The 22,499-nt window shown below is 33.3% G+C and overlaps 3 protein-coding genes and 1 long non-coding RNA gene across 6 annotated transcripts in view; 2 read left to right on the forward strand and 2 right to left on the reverse strand.

Moving 5' to 3' along the window:
* The window catches only part of LOC125272463, a 38,747-nt gene extending 37,871 nt beyond the window's left edge, over positions 1–876 (reverse strand). Inside the window, exon 1 of the long non-coding RNA XR_007185848.1 lies at positions 100–876. This is a non-coding gene — a long non-coding RNA (uncharacterized LOC125272463). The remainder of the gene's footprint in view (positions 1–99) is intronic.
* Positions 877–1,362: 486 nt separating this feature from the next.
* Positions 1,363–7,808, forward strand: saraf (store-operated calcium entry-associated regulatory factor). The gene is made up of 6 exons (XM_048197292.1): positions 1,363–1,605; positions 3,263–3,441; positions 3,520–4,015; positions 5,007–5,169; positions 6,687–6,778; positions 6,958–7,808. Exons 1-6 carry the CDS (start codon positions 1,533–1,535, stop codon positions 6,981–6,983), a joined length of 1,029 nt encoding a protein of 342 aa, XP_048053249.1. The 5' UTR covers positions 1,363–1,532; the 3' UTR covers positions 6,984–7,808.
* LOC125272465 (group XIIA secretory phospholipase A2-like) lies at positions 7,631–14,650 on the reverse strand. Of its 3 annotated transcripts, none has more exons than XM_048197290.1 (6): positions 14,515–14,650; positions 10,637–11,530; positions 9,458–9,577; positions 9,232–9,308; positions 8,924–9,089; positions 7,631–8,431 (listed from the first exon to the last, which is right to left on the reverse strand). In XM_048197290.1, the coding sequence occupies exons 2-6, from the start codon at positions 11,445–11,447 to the stop codon at positions 8,313–8,315; spliced, it is 1,293 nt and encodes a 430-aa protein (XP_048053247.1). In that variant the 5' UTR covers positions 11,448–11,530; positions 14,515–14,650; the 3' UTR covers positions 7,631–8,312. The 3 variants fall into 3 exon arrangements, with proteins under 3 accessions (XP_048053247.1, XP_048053246.1, XP_048053248.1); XM_048197289.1 differs by lacking the exon at positions 14,515–14,650 and adding an exon at positions 12,811–12,948; XM_048197291.1 differs by lacking the exons at positions 10,637–11,530; positions 14,515–14,650 and having other exon boundaries at positions 9,458–9,884.
* A 284-nt stretch (positions 14,651–14,934) lies between these two features.
* xpa (xeroderma pigmentosum, complementation group A) lies at positions 14,935–21,694 on the forward strand. Its single transcript, XM_048197293.1, has 7 exons — positions 14,935–15,082; positions 15,615–15,799; positions 15,926–16,036; positions 18,273–18,378; positions 18,598–18,763; positions 20,319–20,436; positions 20,631–21,694. The coding sequence occupies exons 2-7, from the start codon at positions 15,622–15,624 to the stop codon at positions 20,783–20,785; spliced, it is 834 nt and encodes a 277-aa protein (XP_048053250.1). The 5' UTR covers positions 14,935–15,082; positions 15,615–15,621; the 3' UTR covers positions 20,786–21,694.
* The last annotated feature ends 805 nt before the right edge of the window (positions 21,695–22,499 follow it).

Raw genomic sequence — 22,499 nt, forward strand, 5'->3', positions numbered from 1 at the left:
TATAATATATTTTTTGTTGTCAGTTCATAATAAAAAATAATGTTAGAGGGGTATACAGGTAAATTTAACTTCACTTCAAAAAAGATCGTCTGCACCTACCGCCATCTTGGCCATCCCCTCGTGAACACAAAATGCATGTGACGCTCTCGTGTACACGCAAGTCTGTGTTCAAGGTTTTTTTTTTTTTTCGGTTTTTTTTTTACTTTTTTTTTTTATTATTACATATTAAAAAAACACACATAAAACAGTTACAACTATATCAAGACATCCAAAGACATTACAACTAAAATGATTGGGTTTACAATTCTTTAAAAAAAGATATATGTAATATTGATTTAAGTAGAAATAATGAAAATAAGCAAATACATCATTAATAAATTGTTAAAGAAGGAAGACAGCATATACAATTTTAATTTTCAAGTAACTTCAACTCTTTAACGAATAAAACGCGCGAGTCTGAACACAACACATGCGTCGTGATGCTCTCATGAACGCGCTTCCGCAGATTGATATTTTTGTAAATTAAGTGGTGAATTTTTTTGTTTGTTTGTTTTTTGCGCAGACAAAGCACTCGTCACTTCATAAAATTGAGGTTAAACCACTGGAGTCAGTACTTTAAATGCTGTTTTGTGGTGTAAAACAATCATTTGAGGAATTAATTCATAATTCATAGTTTTAGCTTCAGATCTTTGATGATGATACGGTCTTTGCCATAAATCATTGTTGAAATAATTTCATCTCATATTTTTGCTTATAAGCGCAACGTAAAGATTCAGTCCTGCTTCTAATAGTTATGTATTTATGTATGTATTTATGTATCTACACATTTTGTTATGATGCTTATACTGCAATGCCATTAAAACATCATTATTAATCAGCACAGTCATATACTTGCACATTACATTGTCATTTTACTTCATACATTTCAACGTGACAGAGACAATGAAACATTTACCAAAAAGTTTGGCTGAAGTTAATATTGTCTTATGTTAATGTTAATATTATTAGCGTTGTTTGTGAGGTAAACCATAATTATTGGAGAAGATATTACATAATTTTATATCATTTAAAATTAAATAATATTACATAATATAATTTCTAATGCTCATTTCATCTTATGAAATAAAGAAATACCCATACAGTAAGATTACAGCTGCGTTCATTGCTAATACTCGTGATTTAAAAAATAGTTAATGTAAAAAAAACAACACTAAAGGTATTATTAGAAAAGAAACCTACATTTTCAGTCTCAAACATTTTGTCAGTCTAAAACATTTTCCGCTTGTAATCCAATTACATGTAATTCAGCACATCTTTCAGTGGATGGCGATGAAGAGCAGCTCATAAGTTAACACCAGAACGCGGAAGCGGAAGTGTGATAAGAATGATGATGCACTAAGCTGTCAGTTACATTTGTTTGCATCAGACTTTATTTTTACTTCTTGCTAAAAGCCACGTACCGGCTTACAGTGAGGCATTTCGGACCATCTTACTCGAGGATAAAGAAGAGATTTTCCATCATAACCGGAGAAATGAGGAGCTCAGGAGTTTTATATCTGCAACTTTTGCTGTTGATTGTACCTCACATCAGCTGCTGGAATGATGGTAAAATGTCTTTTATATGAACCGTACAGTTAATAAACAAACAATCCTAATCAAATCAGAGATCTCAGAGAAGATAGATGGGTCGGTTTGAGTAAAATAAGTTCGTATTGAACTTATTTTATATTTGCATTGAAGTTTCAGCTTTACAGGATGTTGTTACCCTGCTGTGACTCTGAGAAATTTATTCGATCTTAAAGTTCACATTCGGTCTTTTTTATACCAAATATTTTGTGCATGTGTCTGTAATGATATTATTAAATATTACTAAGCTGATGTTATGGTGTTTTAGTAGTACTACATAATAAGAAAAACAGCAAGAAGACCATTTTGTACTTTTTTGTAATGTTTGCATCTTCTTAAACAGGACAGTTGGGGCTTTTTGATACAAAATGTTTTTTGGTGTGGGCAATATGATAATATAAATCTGTTATGATGTTTTATTATATTACTTATACCTGTTAGTATTACAAAATAATGATGATAATAATAATAATTTAAAGCAGCAGAAGAAAGAGGAAAACATAAATTAAATATGTGCATTTTTGTAGTATATGTATAATAAGGAGGACATTTTTGGTGGTGTATATGGCAAATATGGTAATATAAATATGTCTAAAATATATTATATTTTATTAATATTTGATACTACAACTTTTACTACTACTAATAATAATAATAAAAAGAAGAAGAAGAAAGAGGAAAATAGGAATTAATGTATGCCTACATTTTTGTAATATATCGTAAAGAGGACAGATAGGGCTTTTATGTGGCACAGTTGTTGGGGGTGTGGCCAAAATTATGATAAAAATATGTGATGATATTTTATTATTACATAAGAAGAAGAAAGAGGAGTATCTTAATTAAATATGTACATTTTTATAATATATGTATCTTAAAGAGATGCTTTTATATGATACAAGTGTGGCCAATATGATATGTGATAATATTTTATTAATATTTAATAATAATAATAATGACGACAATGAAGATTAAGGAAAAATACAAATTAAATATGTACATTTTTGTAATAAATATGTGACCCTGGACCACAAATAGCCAACAATACATTGTATGGGTCAAAATTTTCGATTATTCTTTTATGCCAAAAATCATTAGGATAAGTAAAGATCATGTTCCATGAAGATATTTAGTCAATTTCCTACTGTAAATATATCAAACATTTATTTTTGTAATTAATATGCATTGCTAAGGACTTCATTTGGACAACTTTAAAGGGGATTTTCTCAATATTTAGATTTTTTTGCACCCTCAGATTCCAGATTTTCAAAAAGTTGTATCTCGGCCAAATATCCAAATATCCTAACAAACCATACAACAATGGAAAGCTTATTTATTCAGATGATGTATAAATCTCATTTTCAAAAAATTGACCCTTATGACTGGTTTTGTGGTCCAGGATCACATATATCTTTAAGAGGACAGTTGGTGCTTTGATGTGGTGCAAAATTTGGGGTGTGTGACCAGAATAATCATATAAATATGGTTATATGTCATTTAAAATAAAAAAAATATAAATAATACATACCAGAAGGAAAATATAAATGGAATATTTTATAAGCTTTGTATCTTGTATCCGGTGCAGATGCAGACAGACAGATAAAAAGTAATAATAATACAATCTTTTTTCCTTCAACAGATGCTGTGTTACTGCGCGATGTTCAGGTGCTCACCCTCTACAGAGGACGCTACACCACTGCACGTCGCTCCAGCCCCGTTCTACAGCTGCAGTGTGCTGGAGGGTCAGCTGGCTGTGGATCATATGTCCCAGAGGTGGTGCAGTGTTACAACAGAGGATCAGATGGCATAGACACACAGGTCAGGGTCAAAAATGGCCTCTTGCATACGGTAACTGTCTCTGAACTATTCATAATATTACTCTCTCTCACTTTATAGTGGGAATGCAAGGCTGACATGGACAACTTGTACAGGTTTGGGCGTGTGGAGGTCTCCTGTGAGGGCTATAACAGTCCTACTGATGCCTATGTGCTGAGAGGCTCATGCGGTCTGGAGTACACGCTAGAGCTCACGGCAGAAGGGAAGCAGCAGCACACTCATGGCTCCGGGGGCTCGTCCGGCTTCTCAGGCTTTGCCTCTAACTTCTTCCAAGGCTTTTCCAATCAAAAACAGCAGCAGAGAGGAGGCCCCTATCAGCAATCCGACAGCCAGTATTCCTTCCAAAACAGCCCCTCTGGTGATGGAGTGGGTGGGCTTATAGCAATAGCCTTCCTTTTGTTGGTGGCATATGCTGTATACAAGATGTTTCTGTGCAGTCCTTCTCACGGCCACCAAGGTTACAATGGAGATGGGACTCAGGGATTTGGTGGGGCCTTTGATAACAGCCAAGGCATGGGACCGCCACCTCCTGGATTTAAACCAGATTATTACTCAGGTAATAATCTATTCAAAGAGAAAGAGTTTGTAAATCACTTTTGAAACTATAAATATGACCATGTGCAATGTGAGGAGGGCAGTTTGAGTCCATTATTCATTATTATAGACTTAATATACTTATATATACACATCTGGTTAGAAGTTTGGAATATTTAAGATTTTTACATTTTTTCGAAAGAAGTCACTTATGCTCAGAAAGGCTGTATTTATTTGATCAAATATACAGTAATATTGTGAAAAATAATTACAATTAAAACTTTTCTATTTAAATATATTTTAAAATGTAATTTATTCCTGTGATGGCAAAGCTGAATTTTCAGCATCATTCCTCCAGTCTTCAGTGTCACATGATCCTTCAGAAATCATTCTAATATGCTGATTTGCTGCTCAAGAAACATTTCTTATTACTATCATCTATGTTGAAAATGCTGCTTAACCGTGATACACTAACATGCAAACGTTTGGGGTAAGATAAAAAAAACAGTAAACAAATAAAAAAAAGTAAATGAATACTTTTATTTAGCAAGAATGCATTAGAATCCTTAAAAATGTATCACAGATTTATTGATAATAATAAGAACCATTATTAATAATTGAGCACAAAAAATAATTAATAATAATTGAGCACCAAATGATTTCTGAAGGATCATGTGACACTGAAGACTGGAGTAATGATGCTGAAAATTCAGCTTTGCCATCACAGGAATAAATTACATTTTAAAATATCCTCAAATAAAAAACAGTTATTTTAAATTATAATAATATTTTACTGTTTTTACTCTATTTTTGATGAAATAAATGAAGAGATTTCAAATGCATTCAAATCTTAATAATTCCAAACTTTCAAACTGAAACTGTGGTTTAGGGACTATAATAACCTAGTGTGTGCACTCTGCATATTGAAAGCCAAATTGAAACCAAATATGCATAATATTTGCATATTTATTTATGGGTAATGTATAAGATTTCCATTTTGTGGGTTCTCTCAGAAGACCACTCCAGCTCAAGGCCCGGGTACGGCTTTTCCGATGCGTACACCAGACCTCAGAGTTCCTGGACCGGTTTCACTGGTGGAAACAGACCTGGTGGGGGCGGATTCTGGACTGGAATGGGCACAGGTGGAATTCTGGGATATTTGTTTGGGAATCAGAGGTAAGAAAGCAACATATTCTCACACGTAATTTGCAACAGATTACACAGAAGTCACTGCCAAACGAGCAGCTTTCTGTTGGCCACGCAACCAATTAGAACTCGATGCGAAATTCCTAATGGCATGGATTCTTATTGAATTTACTGAATAGATCTCTACAGATGACGTATTTTTGTAGGCAACCCAGAAGTTTGCATCACACTGGTTCCCTCGACAAAAACCCAATAAGTGTTTCCATATGCTTTTGAATGATCTCAAAAAATAAGCTCTGTGATTAACAAAAGTTTATGATACAACATTTTGTCCAAATACATTTTCACAAATGAACACAACGTTTATGAATTTTGAAGCCTAAATTCAATCACCAGAAATAAAAAGCTGACCTTGGACTATATACGAACTATACCACGGTTGCATGACTTCAACGTCACCATCACTAAGCTTTGGTATTTATTTAAAAAAAAACACTTTCACTGAAAGTGCGAGTTATAATAGTTTGCAAGAGCATGATTATAAACACAACGAGGCTGTGAAAGTGGACTAGTGAGTAGATGAGTTTACCAGTCCGGTTGATGACTTTTAATGTCCATGACAACCTCTGTAGTCCCATTTAGGCACTTGTTATCAACTGCCTTCTTCAAAGACATGTAAAAGATTTAAAAAAATCACAGGTGAGGTATTACTGGTGAGTTTTATGTCATAGAATAAAATGTGTTCACCACAGACCTTATTTCAGGCATTTAACTAAAATCCCATTCAAAAAACCCATTGACTTCAGGACGATGGAACTGGATGTGCTAAAATGCGAATTCATTTCTGAGTTTTGGCCTACAAAAATACATCATCCCTGCATCACTCCATTTAACAGCATTTCAAAGGGTCCTTGATTATGATTTCACTCTTTTAACTTTAGTTAGTGTGTAATGCTAGTCGATGAGTTGAATGAACTCCACAGCAACTATATGAATGTATCCACTAACCATTCAGAAATGTCCAGATGCATTCTGTAAGTTGCAACATCTTCCTGAGTCTCTTCTTCAGTGTCCGACTCCGGTTTGAACAATGTTAGGCCGTTACTGACAATAGTCATTTTGGCTTCACGAGATTCTCCAGCTTTGTTGTTGTTGAGCAAGTGAGCTGTTAAAGCTGTGAGCTGTTAAAGCTCCTCCCTCTTCAGGAAAGGGGGCTGGTAGCAGCAGCTCATTTGCATTTAAAGGGACACACACAAAGACAGCGTGTTTCTGCTCACACCCAAATAGGGGCAAATTTGACAAGCTATAATAAATGATCTGTGGGGTATTTTGAGCTAAAACTTCAGACACATTCTGAGGACAACAGAGACTTATATTACGTCTTGTGAAAAGGGGTATAATAGGTCGCCTTTAATGGCATTGGTAACGGTTTGCAACTGTCATAGTTAAACATGACAGTTTTGATCTTGTCTTTTTGGTAAGAAAGGATCTGCTAACAACATAAATGTAAGTCTAACTGCACTAATTGACTTTTATGTTGATTTTAGACGCCAGCCACCAATGGGGTATACAAGACCATCTTATTCCAGCAATCCTTCTCCAGCACCAAAAACAAGCTCAGGAACACGAACCGCCTCAGGTAAACTCCAGCAAAATAAACTCTATTACAGATATCAGATGTGCTCTTGTGGGGCTTTTTTTAAGCCCATTTCCTTCCTAAAATGTCACTGTGCACTAGGCTGCATATTGCCCTGAGTAACCCATTAGAAGTCAATTAGATGTGTTTTGGTGATATATTTATGGTGTTTTCTGATGCAGGTTTTGGAGGAACTAAAAGAAGATAGATGAGATTATGAGCATCTACTCTCACAGCCTCAGTTCTCAGATTGGAAATGATAAACGGGCACATTACAACGAATTACAACTTTTTCTTCATACTACTGTTCATTCATTACCCGGACGTTGCTAGACTAAATGTAGCTCGTTATTGATCTTGATTGGTGTGTTGCTGTTCTTTTTTCATACTGGATTTAACTATGGATATAATACACCACCGAAAAAAAATGATCCTATTGTTTATCATGCATTTATTGCAATTTTGTTTTCTCAAAAGAAAATTTGAATGTTTTAATAAAAGTCTTTATTTTCTATATAAATATATTTCTGTAAATATTTAAAGTCAACATTAAATCGAAATGAACTCTGTTTACTTAATTCAAGTACTTGGCCTTATTCTGCAACGATTCAATATTATTCCAAAGAAATTATATTAAAGCCTTTTAATATAATGCATCCTTGAAAAAAAAGTCATCAGATACAGTCCTGGCTCCATTCTGGCATAGAAAATCGTAGATAATAAAATAAGTGCCTGCATAGTTTCTCATTGAAAATTCTGTTTAATGGAAAAATATTGAAGTAAAATTTGTTGCAAATGACATGTAATGTTGACTTTATATCTTTATATAAAAAGAGATGTATCAAAATCATGTAAAATATTCTAGGTTTTTTTGTGAGCGTGTTTGAGATTAGCTGTTACTAGACATACTGTGATGAAGTGCTTTGGCCACTGGCTATTGTGAAAACATGCAAACTGATACGTTAAGGCATAAGATGTCAATTTGCTTACTCTATTACTCATTGCCTTTATATTAAAATTCTGATTTGGAAAAGCTTTGACTATGACTATTCTGTGCTATTCATAGTTAATTATATAATAATGAATGAATAACAAAATCTGCTTGGTTACAAACATTCTTCCAAATATCTTCTTTTGTGTAGAGCATAATAAAGAAAATTATCATACTAGTTTAAGATGAATTAAATACTGATTTAGATAACAGAAGAATATATGCATAATGATACATTGATTTTGAATAGCGTCACTTTATTTGTATTCACTATATATATATATATATATATAATGAAAAGGAACAGCAGTATTTATATTAGATCTTATTTAGAATCAAGTTCATTTTATACATTTATAAATATAAATATATTTTATATATTATTATATATTTAGAATCACATTAATCTCACTTCTTTTGCAATTACAACATAAACAGCTCACAATGAAATAAACAAATACAAACAAAAAACATAAGGTAATGAGTTGTGCTGTACCCTGAGACAATAACAATCAATCAGTATATCACAATATACATAACTAGTGTTCATAGATCAGCCTTCTCCTCATAGTGACAAATACAGGATGATCTTTGGCTATCCAGGTAAGGCTTACATCCCATGTGCATGACAGTATCAAAGAGCAAAGTCACTGCTGACTCACAGGCTGTGAAAACATGAGTATAGGGTTTTATCTCAGCACAATGTACAAGAAATACAGTAGGATATCATAAGCTAGCTATGTATTATGTGCATAACTGTTTTCTGCAACTGGCAAAATAAATGATACAATTATTTATCACATACATATATGGAAGCTTGTTTCTGCCACTGAATAAAACTTTTTTTTTCTTCTCGTAATTCTCATATATAACCCACAATTCTGACTTTTTCCCCCTCAGAATTTAGATATACTCGCAATTGTGAGTTATAAAGTCCAAATTGCAAGATATAAACTCACAATACTAAAAAAAAAAAAGTATGTACTGAGGTATAAACTTTCAATAGTGAGAAAAATAAATCAGGATTTCAAGTTTCTATCTCACAATTCAGACTTTTTTTCTCAGAATTGTGAGATATAAACTTGCGATTACTTTTTTTATTCTGTGGTGGAAACAAGCTTCTATACTTACACAATATTAGTAAGACTGTCAATTACCTTGAACACTTTGGGACAAGCCCAGTGTCATTTGTAAATGCCCACAAATGCTCTCCAGACAGACCTGAAACTGCTCATCACAGTCATTTTTCTTTCTCCCACAGGTATCATAGCATTGATCATGCTCATTACAGCATCTGGTCATAGATGGGATCCCAACATCAAACTGCAGTCAACCAGAGAGAATATTAAAAGAGTGAGCATATAGAGCCAGTCATTTAAATCTCCTACTACAGATGAGTGAAAGTCACAATACAGCAATTCCAATAATAGATACTAGCTTCTAACAGCATATCTTCCGTCCTCACCTGAAACCCAAACAGTGGGGAGCCACATCCGTTGGGTGGAGCAGGTTTGTAGTTGGGGCGAGGAATTGGTGTGTACCCTAAAAAGAGCCATTTAAACCAAACACATTTAACGTTTAATTTTAGATGCTTATTATGTATGTATGTATGTGTGTATATATATATATATATATAACACATAACACATTTGTTTCATGTATCATTTACTGATGTCTAAAATATGACCAACCGTCGCTGCACTTAAAGAGACACCGTCCGTCTGAACCTCCGATCAGGTCCAAAGCCATGTTAAGGTATTTGTCTATCCTGTGAATCCCGTTTCGGATGGATTTTAAGGTCTTTCTCCAGTCTGGAGGTTCAATTTTTTCAGAAAACTCGTCAGCTTTAACCTCATTCATCATTATTCCAACAGAGAGCAGCAGTGCAACGCAGGAGATGACACGACAGGGCATAGTGCAACAAATCTGTCACTTTACAGGCTACCTCTAAAATCTATCTGCAAAATATTTGTTTACGTTTCCAAAAAGAGAACTCACATGTTTAAAAAGATCTGCGATAATAAAGTTGTTTTTACTAAAAGAAAAAGTTATAAGTACGAGTAGACGACAGCATCTACTTCCTGTTGATAAATGAGCAGATTTCTTCTTCTACTACCTTTACATTGAATGGAGGTTGGCAAACTAACTGGCGCATTTCCGCCATCTACTGTCCGTCCATCCATCCATCCATCCATCCATCCATCCATCCATCCATCTATCCTATCTATCTATCTATCTATCTATCTATCTATCTATCTATCTATCTATCTCATTCATTCATTTACTAAAATAAAATATGTATCTATTATTCATTATAAATATTATTTCTTAATTTTATAAAAATAATAAAACATTTAAATTAATAAATCAAATAAAGAACAATGAAACAACTTTATGTAAATATGTATAAGTATACTATATAAATATATAGGCCTATATATAAAATATTTAATCAAATAATATAACAATAAAATGTTTAAATTAAAAAAAACAAAGAAAAACAATAATGATTGAAATAGATTTATTAGAATTAGAAAAATAGAAATAGATTTTGTGTAAATATCTATAAATATAATAATCATAATCAATAATCATCATCATCAACAAAATGCTTAAAATTATAAATAAAAGAAAGTAAGACTAAAATAATGTAAATATCTCCTGAATGTATCGAACTCCACATATGAAATATATGTGCCTACAGGAAGAAAGTTCAGATAAAAGGCACATCAATGCTTTTTAACAAATAAACACTTTTTATTAATGTTTCTCAGGTTCAAATATTCTGGTAAAGAAATGTTCTCAAGGACCCACTCGCTGACTAGCCTTGTTCTTGAAAAAGAAGAGTTTGGAAAGGGAGACTTGAATACCTTTCCTCCTTACTTTAGGTGTGACGTCTCTGAGAGCTGGACCGAGAGGTTTATCAGAATCTAGTCTCTGGTCTTCACAGCATAATTCATCTATTCCTCCCTGGCCAGAATCCTGGTACTTTCCAGACCTCATGTCATTGACGCTAGCTTGAGCGGTGTTGCAAAGAGATGAATCAATATCCTCCACAGGTGATGGAGATGCAGCACAGGCCTGCATTTCGATGCAAAACTCATTAATTACAGGAGGATTCCAAGACCCAGTGTTTGATCCACATAAGGTAAAGCTTTCACTAGTCAAGTTATTCTTTTGTGCCTTAGGACACAACACCATGTATTCAAGGATAACTGCAAATAGGATAGCTGTGAGATAGATTACAGCCATTTCAGTTTCATGCCAAACTGCCTTCAGGTAGTTCTTTTGTGTCAGGGTGCCATGAGCTTCATTTACAATTTGTAAAACAGTATCGTTCTCGTCGGGAAAAGACTTATTGCTAAGACTGAAACTACTAGTAACATTAATTCCTTCCAGGTTTGCCAGTCCCTTTGCCAGACTGACGTCAAGAGCTTCAGAAAAATAAATGCCAAAAATGTCAACATGATATGTAGCCTTCAGCTTTGCGAGCAGTCCATCAACAACACTCTCTAGAAGATTATATGGCAAAGTTAAACCTTGAGAGGCTTCTTCCTCTGTTCCTGGCTGGCTGCTACTTTCAAACGGAGCTTCATCATGTACATCCTCAAGCTCCACTTGCTGTTCTGAATCAAGGGCCTCTAACTTTGTTTCAGAACTTGGTCCAAGTTTAAGTCTCATTATATCAGGCTTTGGAGTTTTACTTTCAAAAAGTTCTGACTCATGCAGCTCTTCATCAGCAGATTGAGCTCCTGTTTTCTTTCCTAAAAGAACAACAGGAATTAGTAAATATATTTTTTAAATTCAAAATCTATGAAGAAAAGTGAAATTTCCATGGGGAGTTTCCAGGTATGTTTTTTTGAGCAGACAAAATATTGGGAAAATAAATAAAATAAAGAAATAAAATACTGCTGTTGTATGCAAAAATTAAAAAATAATAAACAAATGCTGTTGTATGAATATAATAAAATAAAATATTACTGTTATATGCAAAAAATAAAATGAAAAAAATTAAAATAAAATATCGCTGTTGTATGCAAAAAATAAAATCAAACAGTTCTCTTGTATCAAAATAAAAAAAAAATATTGGTCTTGTATAAAATAAAATGAAATAAAATAAAATAGAAATATTGCTGTTGAATAAAAATAAATAAAATGAAAATATTGCTGTTGCATTCAAAAAATAAAATCAAATAGTTATCTTGTATCAAAAATAAAATAAAATAAAATAAAATAAAATATTGTTGTTGCATTCATAAAATAAAAGCAAACTGTTTTCTTGTACCAAAAAAAATAAAAAAATAAAATAAAAAAATATTGGTATAAAATAAAATGAAATATTGCTATTGTATGTAAAAATTAAATTATAATAATAATAAATATTGCTGTTATGCAAAAAATAAAATCAAATAGTTCTCTTGTATCAAAAAAAAAACATTGGTATAAAATAAAAGAAAACAGAAAGAGTGCTGTTGTATAAAAATAAAATAAAACAAAAATATTGTTGTTGCATTCAAAAAATAAAAGCAATTTTATATCAAAATAAAAATATATCAAAATAAAATTAAATAAAAAAATATTGGTCTTGTTTAAAAAATAAATAAAATAAATATTGTTGTATAAAAATAAAATAAAATATTGCTGTTGGATATTTATAAATAAAATCAAATAGTTCTCTTGTATCAAAACATAAAATAAAAATAGAAACATTGGTTTGGATAAAAAACAAAAGAATGCACTTGTATTGTTTTTTAAAAGTGATCCAACATTCTAAGTATTTCATTATATTATGGGTTTAGTGCAGGGGTAGGCAAGTTCGGTCCTAGAGAGCTGCCTATAGCCTTAGTAATCCTGAAGAGCTTGATTAGCTTGTTCAGGTATGTTTGATTAAGGTTGGAGCTAAACTCAGCAGGACAGTGGCTCTCTAGGACCGAACTTGCCTACCCCTGGTTTAGTGCCTCTGCAGACACTATAGTGACCTCTCAGATATGTCAATATTTCAGAGGTGAGTGTTGTTGACATCAAGTGAATGAAAACAACATACCTGACTATCTCAGGATTTTTGGTGGTTTGATCGATGATATCCATTATCGTATCAGTTACTGTTTTGCTGAGGATGTTGAGAGTTGTTCTCTCAGCTTTTGTCATGGTCCTGGGGCCAGCAGAGTGCCAGTTCTCCTCCAAGGTGCTGAAGTCATCCATGCAATCTTCATGTGGTGTGAGTGGCAATCTCAGAAACAACTTCAGATGGTTCTCTGCTGCCCGCTGAGAGAAGTACTTAAGCACGTCCATGTAAAATTCCCAGCGTGCAGGTATTTCAGTGAACATCTGAAGCTCCAAGCACAAATAATCAACAGGGAATGTCTTGCCCATTTCATTATTCAGGAGTTCCTGGTAAAGACAGTTGATCAGATCTTTACTAAACGTATGGATCAACTCTTGCTTGAGGCAGCCATTTAAAGACGTTATGCTGTCTGAAAACTGGTCGGGAATTTCCAGAAAGCGGCCATCGGACTTGTTTAACAGATATTTACAGTGCATGAAATGCATCACACGTACAAAACTTTTCTTGCCAATGATGCTTGCCTCAACACTTGAGATGTGATCATTGCCTGTCCTGTTACAGTGAGCGCAGTTATAAATATAGGGCAGATCGATGTTCAGTTTCTCCCACTCTTCAGCTCTTGTTTTAGCTTCCAAAACCATGCTCTCCTCTTCTCTTTTGTGGCTCTTTAATGTGTCGTGACAGATCGCTGTAACACCTCAGCTCAAGAGGCTCGTTAACCGATCATCTCTTCCTACTAGTTCATTTATAGCATCAAATAAACATGAATGAACATCAGAAGGAATGTAGTTTCCAACATGGAAAGACGTCAGTACACATCATTTTTCAAGTTCAAGTCCATTGAGGTTAATCTTCTGAATCCTGACTGCTTTGTCGGACAAAATGGCGGATTCGGCGTTATGATTGGTTAGATCGCCTGTCAATCAAACTCCTGGCGACGGGTCAGTTACTACTGTAGCAATTAAATATTTGTTTAGTTCTCACCAAATCTCGCGCTATTTTGCGGTAGATCATTAAACTGTTACGCTGCCTCAGAAGTCTGTCTGTAATCAGTTTCGTGAGGTGCCTTCATGCACAAACGCTGCTTTAAGTCATTGCCTGATGATAGGGCAGCGAGGCAATAAGTCGGCTGCCAAAGTTTTCGGATTTTTTTTTTCCTACTATGGAAGTCAATGGCTACCATCAACTGTCTGGTTACCGACATTCTTCAAAATATCTTCCTTTGTGTTCAACAGAAGAAAAAACTCATTCTCTCATTTAAATTTTTGGCTGAACTATCACTTTAACTGCTTCTAACTTAAGAAAAAAAGATAAAATATTTTGTATTTAAACCTCTCAGATAGCTTAGGCTATGTCACTATTTCAGAGGTAAAATTTGTTGAATAAGTAGCTAAAGTAGATAAAGCTCTGAAACACTGAACAGTCCAACATTTAAAACAGTGATTTGACAGTTTATATTAGCTGTATTACATAAAATAGATGGACTGTTATTCAAATTGCATTCTTGCAGAATATTTTTTGTGTTATGATGTTGATAGCCACCTTTGTATGCTGATTTGCTAATTAATTTCTTGTTAATTAGCAGTGATTATATTTCACAAATCTTTAGAAAAATATGCATTCATCATCAAAACAACAAACAAACAATTTCTGACACTAGGCCTATAGGCTATATGATCTTACCTGAGTAGTAATAGGTGGAAGCATGTATTTTCTTCCTTCCTCTACAGTGCTCTGGTCAGTCTCAAGAAAATTACTGATTTGACAGCTTGGATGAAACAATGTTTTAGAAAATTTTTTCTCCATCTTTTCAAAGAGCGATCGTTATCAGTGTCAAAATGCTTCAAGAAATTAAATCATAACACGCATCGTATCTTGTAGCTATGTGTGCAAATAGTTATTTTGTTCCGTTACAAAATATCAAAACTATTACATTTTTACTGTTACATCAATAATCTTTATATATCAAAGTGAGTATCATAAGTTGTCGTCGGATGCTGCAAACTCTTCAAATGAAGTTTAGATTGTTATGACTGAATATAACGCAGTTCTTCTCGACGTGCTTCCAGAAAAGGACCAATAGATGGCGATGTTGGACTTGTGATGCAAAATATCCGAAGAGGAGAAGAACAACACGCTCCTATTCGTAAACAGAGAACTGAAACGCTGAGCGTTTAACGCTGAACTGACATGTTTACATTTTATTTAATTCCTCATTAGACCAACTATAAAAAAACATAAACGGTTTCCGGTAAGATATCGCCTTTTAGATTACTTGTCGCACGAATTCTCGAGCTCTCTGCTTTGTGTTATGGTAACCAACTATAGTTTATGCTGCATATATATATTATTATATATTAGCGCAATAAGTTTATAACATATTCAATTTGATTTGTGATTTATCTAAAAGTGTATGTATATATGTGTTTATTAATTCATTCATATTGATCTTATTAATTATAATAATCAACTCAACTATAGTTTATGCTTTATACATGTTTATACAGTTTATAATACTGAATTTAATTTTGATTTGTGATTTAATAATATATGCATTATTCGTTTATTTATTCATATTGGTCTTATGGATTGTGTTAAATGCTTGGAAGGTTTTGATTTTTATTCATTGCATAATTTCCATACTTATAGTGAAAGGATTTGATTTTTGGTCACTGCATTATTTACAAACTTTTATTTGTATAAATACGTTTTAATTACTTACTGATTCATTCATTGTGAAACAAATGAATGAATGAGTAAATTTGTCCAAACTGGTATTGTAGGCTGATCATGGATGCACCAGAGGCTAATCATTCTCAAGTTGCACCGCCGGATGCTGCAAACTCTTCAGATGAGACCAGCGTGTCCTTAACACCACACATGTTGGCCAAAATAGAGCGGAACAGACAACGAGCATTGATGCTCAGACAAGCCAGGCTGGCTAGTAGACCATCTTCAGCTGTAGAAGGTTTGGCATGTGTTTGAAAACTGCACAACACATTTTTGCACATCACGAATTTGCATGAATTTCTCTTAAGATTGTGTAACTAATTTTATCGTTTACCATGGTTTATAATAATCTGTCTTCCCTTAGGTGCTACCTGTGCTAAAGTAGCAAAAACTATAGACTCTGGTGCAGGGTTCTTTATTGAAGAGGAGACAGCAGAGGATGAGCAGCAGGAGAAGAGAGTGGTCCAGCAACCAGGTGATCAAAAATGGCATCACATACACACACACATATATATATATATATATATATATATATATATATATATATATATATATATATATATATATATATATATACAGTACAGTCCAAAAGTTTGGAACCACTAAGATTTTTAATGTTTTTAAAAGAAGTTTCGTCTGCTCACCAAGGCTACATTTATTTAATTAAAAATACAGTAAAAAAAACAGTAATATTGTGAAATATTATTACAATTTAAAATAACTGTTTTCTATTTGAATATATTTCACAAAGTAATTTATTCCTGTGATCATTACTCCAGTCTTCAGTGTCACATGATCCTTCAGAAATCATTCTAATATGCTGATCTGCTGCTCAAGAAACATTTAATGTGTACAATTGTACAAAATATTTGTGTACAATATTTTTTTTCAGGATTATTTGATGAATAGAAAGTTCAAAAGAACAGTGTTTATCTGAAATCTAATCTTTTGTAACATTATAAATGTCTTTACTGCCACTTTTGATTGATTTAATGCATCCTTGCTGAATAAAAGTATTCATTTCTTTAATTTCTTTTCAAAAAAATGTAAAAAAAAATTCGTACTGACCCCAAACGTTTGAACGATAGTGTATAATGCTACAGAAGCTTTGTGTTTTAGATAAATGCTGTTCTTTTGAACTTTCTATTCATCAAGGAATCCTGAAAAAAAAAGTACACAACTGTTTTCAACATTGAAAATAATCATAAATGTTTATTGAGCAGCAAATCAGCATATTAGAATGATTTCTGAAGGATCATGTGACACTTAAGACTGGAGTAACGATGCTGAAAATTCAGCTTTGCATCACAGGAATAAATTACTTTGTCAAATATATTTAAATAGTACACAGTTTGTAATAATTTTAAATTTTAAATTTTAAATTGTAATAATATTTCTCACTATTACTGTTTTTTACTGTATTTTTAATTAAATAAATGTAGCCTTGGTGAGCAGACGAAACTTCTTTTAAAAACATTAAAAATCTTAGTGGTTCCAAACTTTTGGACTGTACTGTATATATATATATATATATATATATATATATATAGCAACTAAATAGTCCCATCTTGGATGTTTTTGTTGGTCAAACATTTTAAAAACTAATTTTTAAATATTAAAAGGAAGAAAAAGAAATCAAAACTTTTTTTAATGGAATATTGTTGTATTTATTACAAATTATTTATCCGTGCAGATCTTTTTTTTATTTTTTTTATTTTTTATTTTTTATTTTTTTTAAATCTTGGCATAAGTGAATCCCTGGTTGCTCGTCTTCAGTATGTTCCAAATGCTGCAGCGAGAATCTTATCAAACACCAGAAAATATGATCATATAACACCTGTATTGATATCTCTTCACTGGTTGCCTGTAAAATACAGAATACAATACAAGGTGTTAATATTTGTCTATAAAGCATTGCATGATCAGGCTCCTGAGTATTTAAAAGATCTGTAATTCCCTACAAGTCTCAACGTCATCTGCGCTCCTCTCAGAGTACGCTCTTAACCGCCCCACGGTCTGGATTGAGGCGTAGTGGAGACCGCACTTTTTCTGTTGCGGCTCCTGCACTCTGGAATGTGCTTCCATTATCTATAAAATCCTCGTCAAACATGGACATTTTTAAAAAGAACTTGAAGACCTACTTATTTTATCAAGCTTTGGAAGTTTGATTAGGTCAACTGTGAGTGACTGATGGCATGATTTTCTTGGTGTTATGTTTGGTTGTTATTTTATGTTTGTATTAATTTTATAATTATCTACTATTTATGGACAGCACTTTGGTCCATTTTTATGGTTTTGAAAGTGCTTTACAAATAAAAATTGAGTTGAGTTGAGTTAAATGCACATGCCCTCGTAATCTTGTAAATAACTTCCACTCCCTTTTGCAACGAACAAACAACTGTTGCGTTTATATTCCAGGTTAATACTTCGTATAAACCTGGTAAAAATGATTAGTGGGCAATGGAGGAAAACCTTGTTTTGCCCTCCAGATGGGCATTCCTATAAGAGACATCAGTTGAAAACTATGAATAGGGAAGAAAAAACTGTTGCAGCTTCTGTTTCATGGCAACTTTTTTTAGTTTAAAATTTGAATGAATAATTCATGTAAATCTTTAACAAACATACATGCTTCATAACTGCTTTTTTTACCTGCCCAATAGCCATCCTTTTTAATACTGGGTGACAAATTGATATAATTGTGTGTGTTTCAGCCCCAGTGATGGAGCCTGATTATCTGATGTGTGATGAGTGTCTGAAGCCATTTATGGACTCGTATCTCAGCAACAGTTTTGATCTGTCTGTGTGTGATCAATGCAGGTATGTCATCCATTCTGTATGTGGTCACAGTGGGTTCAAACGTACTGTTAAACTTGTGTTACGGAGGGTGCTCCTGGTATAATGTAGTTGTTTGTGTCTCAGTATTTCAGTTCCGTTACTTCATTGTGCTTCCTGTGCACCTGCAGTTCAGCAAGTGCTCAAAGCAAGCGCTGTAATGTGAATGCGTATTTCATTTTATAATTGCATGTGTTTGCATAGAGACAATGAAGTGAAGCACAAGCTAATATCTCGCACTGAAGCGAAACAGGCTTTCCTTCTGAAGGACTGTGATCTGGACAAGAGGGAGCCATCACTGCGATTTATCCTGAGGAAAAATCCTCACAATCCACGCTGGGGAGACATGAAACTCTACTTAAAGACACAGGTAGGTTCAACACATCCTCAATCCAGAGCTGTAAACCTGATCTGACACAACCTAAATATTAAACTCAAATCCCTTCTAATAAGAATAAATTAAAGTTGGAACAATACAGTCACATCTTCATCCTTCTCTTTACCACAAAACAAGCAGTATAAACCATAAAGGCGAAGTATGCTATTTCTGCACCACTAGCAACATGAAATGAATATACAAAATAATGTTTTTTTTTCCAAGCATGTTCCCAAACACACCTACTGTCCCAATACACAGGAGAAACGTTTTCAAAATCAAAGAAATTACACTTAATCTTAAAGAATATCAAATTGATTGTGATATTATGGTTACACTTTACAAAAACATTCTATACATTAACATTAGGCAAAGCAATAGCTAACATGAAATAGTAATGAATAATACTTTTACACCATTTATTAATTTTGGTTTATTTCTTCATTCTATCTTTCAAAAGATTTTTTTTTTTTTTTTTGAAAGAAGCCCCTATGATTGCCAAGGCTATCATACTTTTGATTTATTTGATCAAAAGTATAGTAATATAGTGAATAATTTTGTGAAATATATTTACAACTTAAATTAACTTTGTTTTATTTAAATATATTTTAAAATGTAATTTATTCCTGTGATTTAAAGCTGAATTTTCAGCATCATTAGTCCAGTCTTAAGTGTCACATGATCCTTCAGAAATCATTCTAATATGCTGATTTGCTGCTCAAGAAACATTTCTCATTACTATCATCTATGTTGAAAATGCTGCTTAATATTTTTGTGGTAACCGTGATACACTAACATGCAAACGTTTGGGGTAAGATAAAAAAAAAAAAAGTAAAATAAATAAATAAATAAATAAATAAAAAGTAAATGAATGCTTAAAAAATAATTAATAATAATTGAGCACCAAATGATTTCTGTAGGATCATGTGACACTGAAGACTGGAGTAATGATGCTGAAATTCAGCTTTGCATCTCAGGAATAAATTACATTTTAAAATATCCTCAAATAGAAAACAGTTATTTTAAACATTTCTTATTATTTTTAATGAAAACTGTTGTGCTGCTTAATGTGTTTGAGGAAACTGAGATACATTTTTCAGGATTCTTTGATGAATAGGAAGTTTAAAGGAAAAGCATTTATTTGAAATAGAAATCTTTTGTAACATTATCTCATTATCAATTTAATGTGTCCTTGCTTGCTAAATACAAGTATTTATTTCTCTTTTAAAAAAATAAAATAAAATCTTTTTTAAGCCCAAACAAATGTATATGCTAATATTTTTTTTTTTAAATAATTCCATTATTATTAATGTAATTAATATTATGACATTACTATATTTATAAATTAACTATAAAACCAGATTAATAAATGCTGTTAAAAAAAAAAAAAAAAAAAAAAAAAATTCATTGTGATACCTAATGTATGAAATTAACAAATTGAGCCATAGTGTAAAGTGTTACTAAATCATGCAACTGTTTCATGTATTCTGTTTGTCTGGTTTGTTGATTTTTGTTTGTGTATGCCATTTTTTTTTAATTGAATTTTAAGGTGGAAAAACGCGCTCTGGAGGTGTGGGGCAGTGAGGAGGCTCTGGAGGAGGCCAAGGAGAGTAGAGAGGAGAACAGGGAGGTGCAAAAGCAGAAACGCTTTAATAAAAAGGTTAAAGGTATGAAAGCCAACAGAAAACCATCAGACATAATCTATTTTTAAAGTGATTTACTGATTAGACGAAAACTGGTGAAACAATTCTGTTGTGCACCTTTAAATGAATGAATAAATCGATACTTCATTTGGTCACATGACTACATTTGGTCACAATGTGGAATTATACATTGCTCTCCATCTTCATCTGGCTTTCAGAGCTGAGGCGGGCTGTAAGAAGCAGTATGTTTAAGAAAGATACCAGCATTCATCAGCATGACTACGGCCCTGAGGAGCTGCTGGACGAAGAGGAAGATCTCTACAGGAAAGTGTGTCAAACCTGTGGACACGAACTCACTTTTGAGAAAATGTAAAGGCGTCTTCGAGCTCTCACAGCTGTGGCTACCGCACAGGGAAGAAGCAGGGTCCGGATCCAGGTCAGCAAAGAGTAATCCTGACCTTGTTTCTGATTCTTGTGGCTTGCAGTCCCGGTACCAATGCAGATTTGCATCAGTTTTCATGAATGGACTTTTTACTTGAACTTTGTTGAACAAGTTTGGAGTATCTGATACTCCTAACCAACATAGTGCTGCTGTTTTGTGTTTATGCCTTTCTAAATGTAGAAGCATCAGCAGTAGTGTCAGAAGATTAGAGTGTGCTGCACTAGATTTGATCACAAGAGGGCACTGTAGAGCTACTATTTTGAGAAAATGTTAGACGATGCAAGGTTGAGTTCTTTGTCATTTAGGGGAGAGCACACTGTTGAGCATATTCTATATCTGTAAAATGGAGACAAAAAAATACAAATGAGATATATTAAATTTTACACTCTTTAAACAATGTATTTAATATTTAGGATGTGACTAACAAAAATCTGATATTTCAACTGTGATATTATCATATCGCAATATACAGTAATTATGAGGCAAAAGCACCAAACTGGTCCAAAGTTGAGCTGGTAACAGGATCTCGTTTCTCAGTCTCCTACCTCGTAAAGTCCAGTGCCTGTTTGTTCGGCGTGGGATATTGATGATTCCATACGTAGACTGAGAGATTCTCTCACGGTGTTGTGTTTCAGTCTGTCTGTGTGTGACTATTGAAAGGATCCGACAAGGAGCACAAATGCACTCATTCCTTAATGGCCACTCTTCCTCCTCACCTTTCGTGCCAAGGTTAGCTAGATACTTTTTGCTGTATTAGAAATCATGAATTTAGTCTATGAAATGTTTGTTTAAAAAATGTGTTTGTAATACATTTTTTACATATTAGAACATGTTTCTTCATTCCGTGTTTATATTTGTCCATTATCAGCTTTTATTATCTGATGTCTCAATGACCACAAACATGCATATTATTATTCTTCAGGGACTCATATGATCGGACCAGCAACCACATGCCCACATTTATAATGGCAAAGCTTGTGTATGAGAGTGAATGTGTGAACGTTGCTTTTGTCATGGTGTCCACCGAGGCAGGGTTACACATGCCTTGCATTGCTGTCATTATTTGTCATTCACCCTAGCCTATATCTTGTTAGCGTTTTCGTCTCTAGAATATGACCAAACGAAGGACACCTCCAATTAATATCCTGAAATCAGTAGTGATACCAAAGAAAAAGATTTATTTTTAGTAACCTTTTAGTTACTAATAAAATACAAATATAGATAATGTGGTTTATGTGTAATATACTACCGTTCATAAAGATGTTTGAATGTCTGAAGAAAAGAAGTCTGTTATGCTTACCACGGCTATTTATTTGAATCAAAAATATAGTGAAAAAAAAAATAGTAATATTATGAAATATTGTTACAATTTAAAATAAATGTTTGTATTTTAAAGGGGACCTATAATGCCCCTTTTACAAGGTGTAATATAAGTCTCTGGTGTCCCCAGAATGTGTCTGTGTCTGTGAAAGTTTCAGCTCAATATACCCCACAGATCATTTATTATATCTTGTCAAACTCTTTGACAATTTGGTTGTGAGCAAAAACATGCAGTTTTTGTGTGTCCCTTTAAATGCAAATGAGCTGCTGCTCCCGCCCCCTTTCCAGAAGAGGGCGGAGCTTTAACAGCTCACACTTCGGTTGC

Source organism: Megalobrama amblycephala, linkage group LG7 (genome assembly GCF_018812025.1).
Source record: "Megalobrama amblycephala isolate DHTTF-2021 linkage group LG7, ASM1881202v1, whole genome shotgun sequence".
Lineage (NCBI taxonomy): Eukaryota > Metazoa > Chordata > Actinopteri > Cypriniformes > Xenocyprididae > Megalobrama > Megalobrama amblycephala.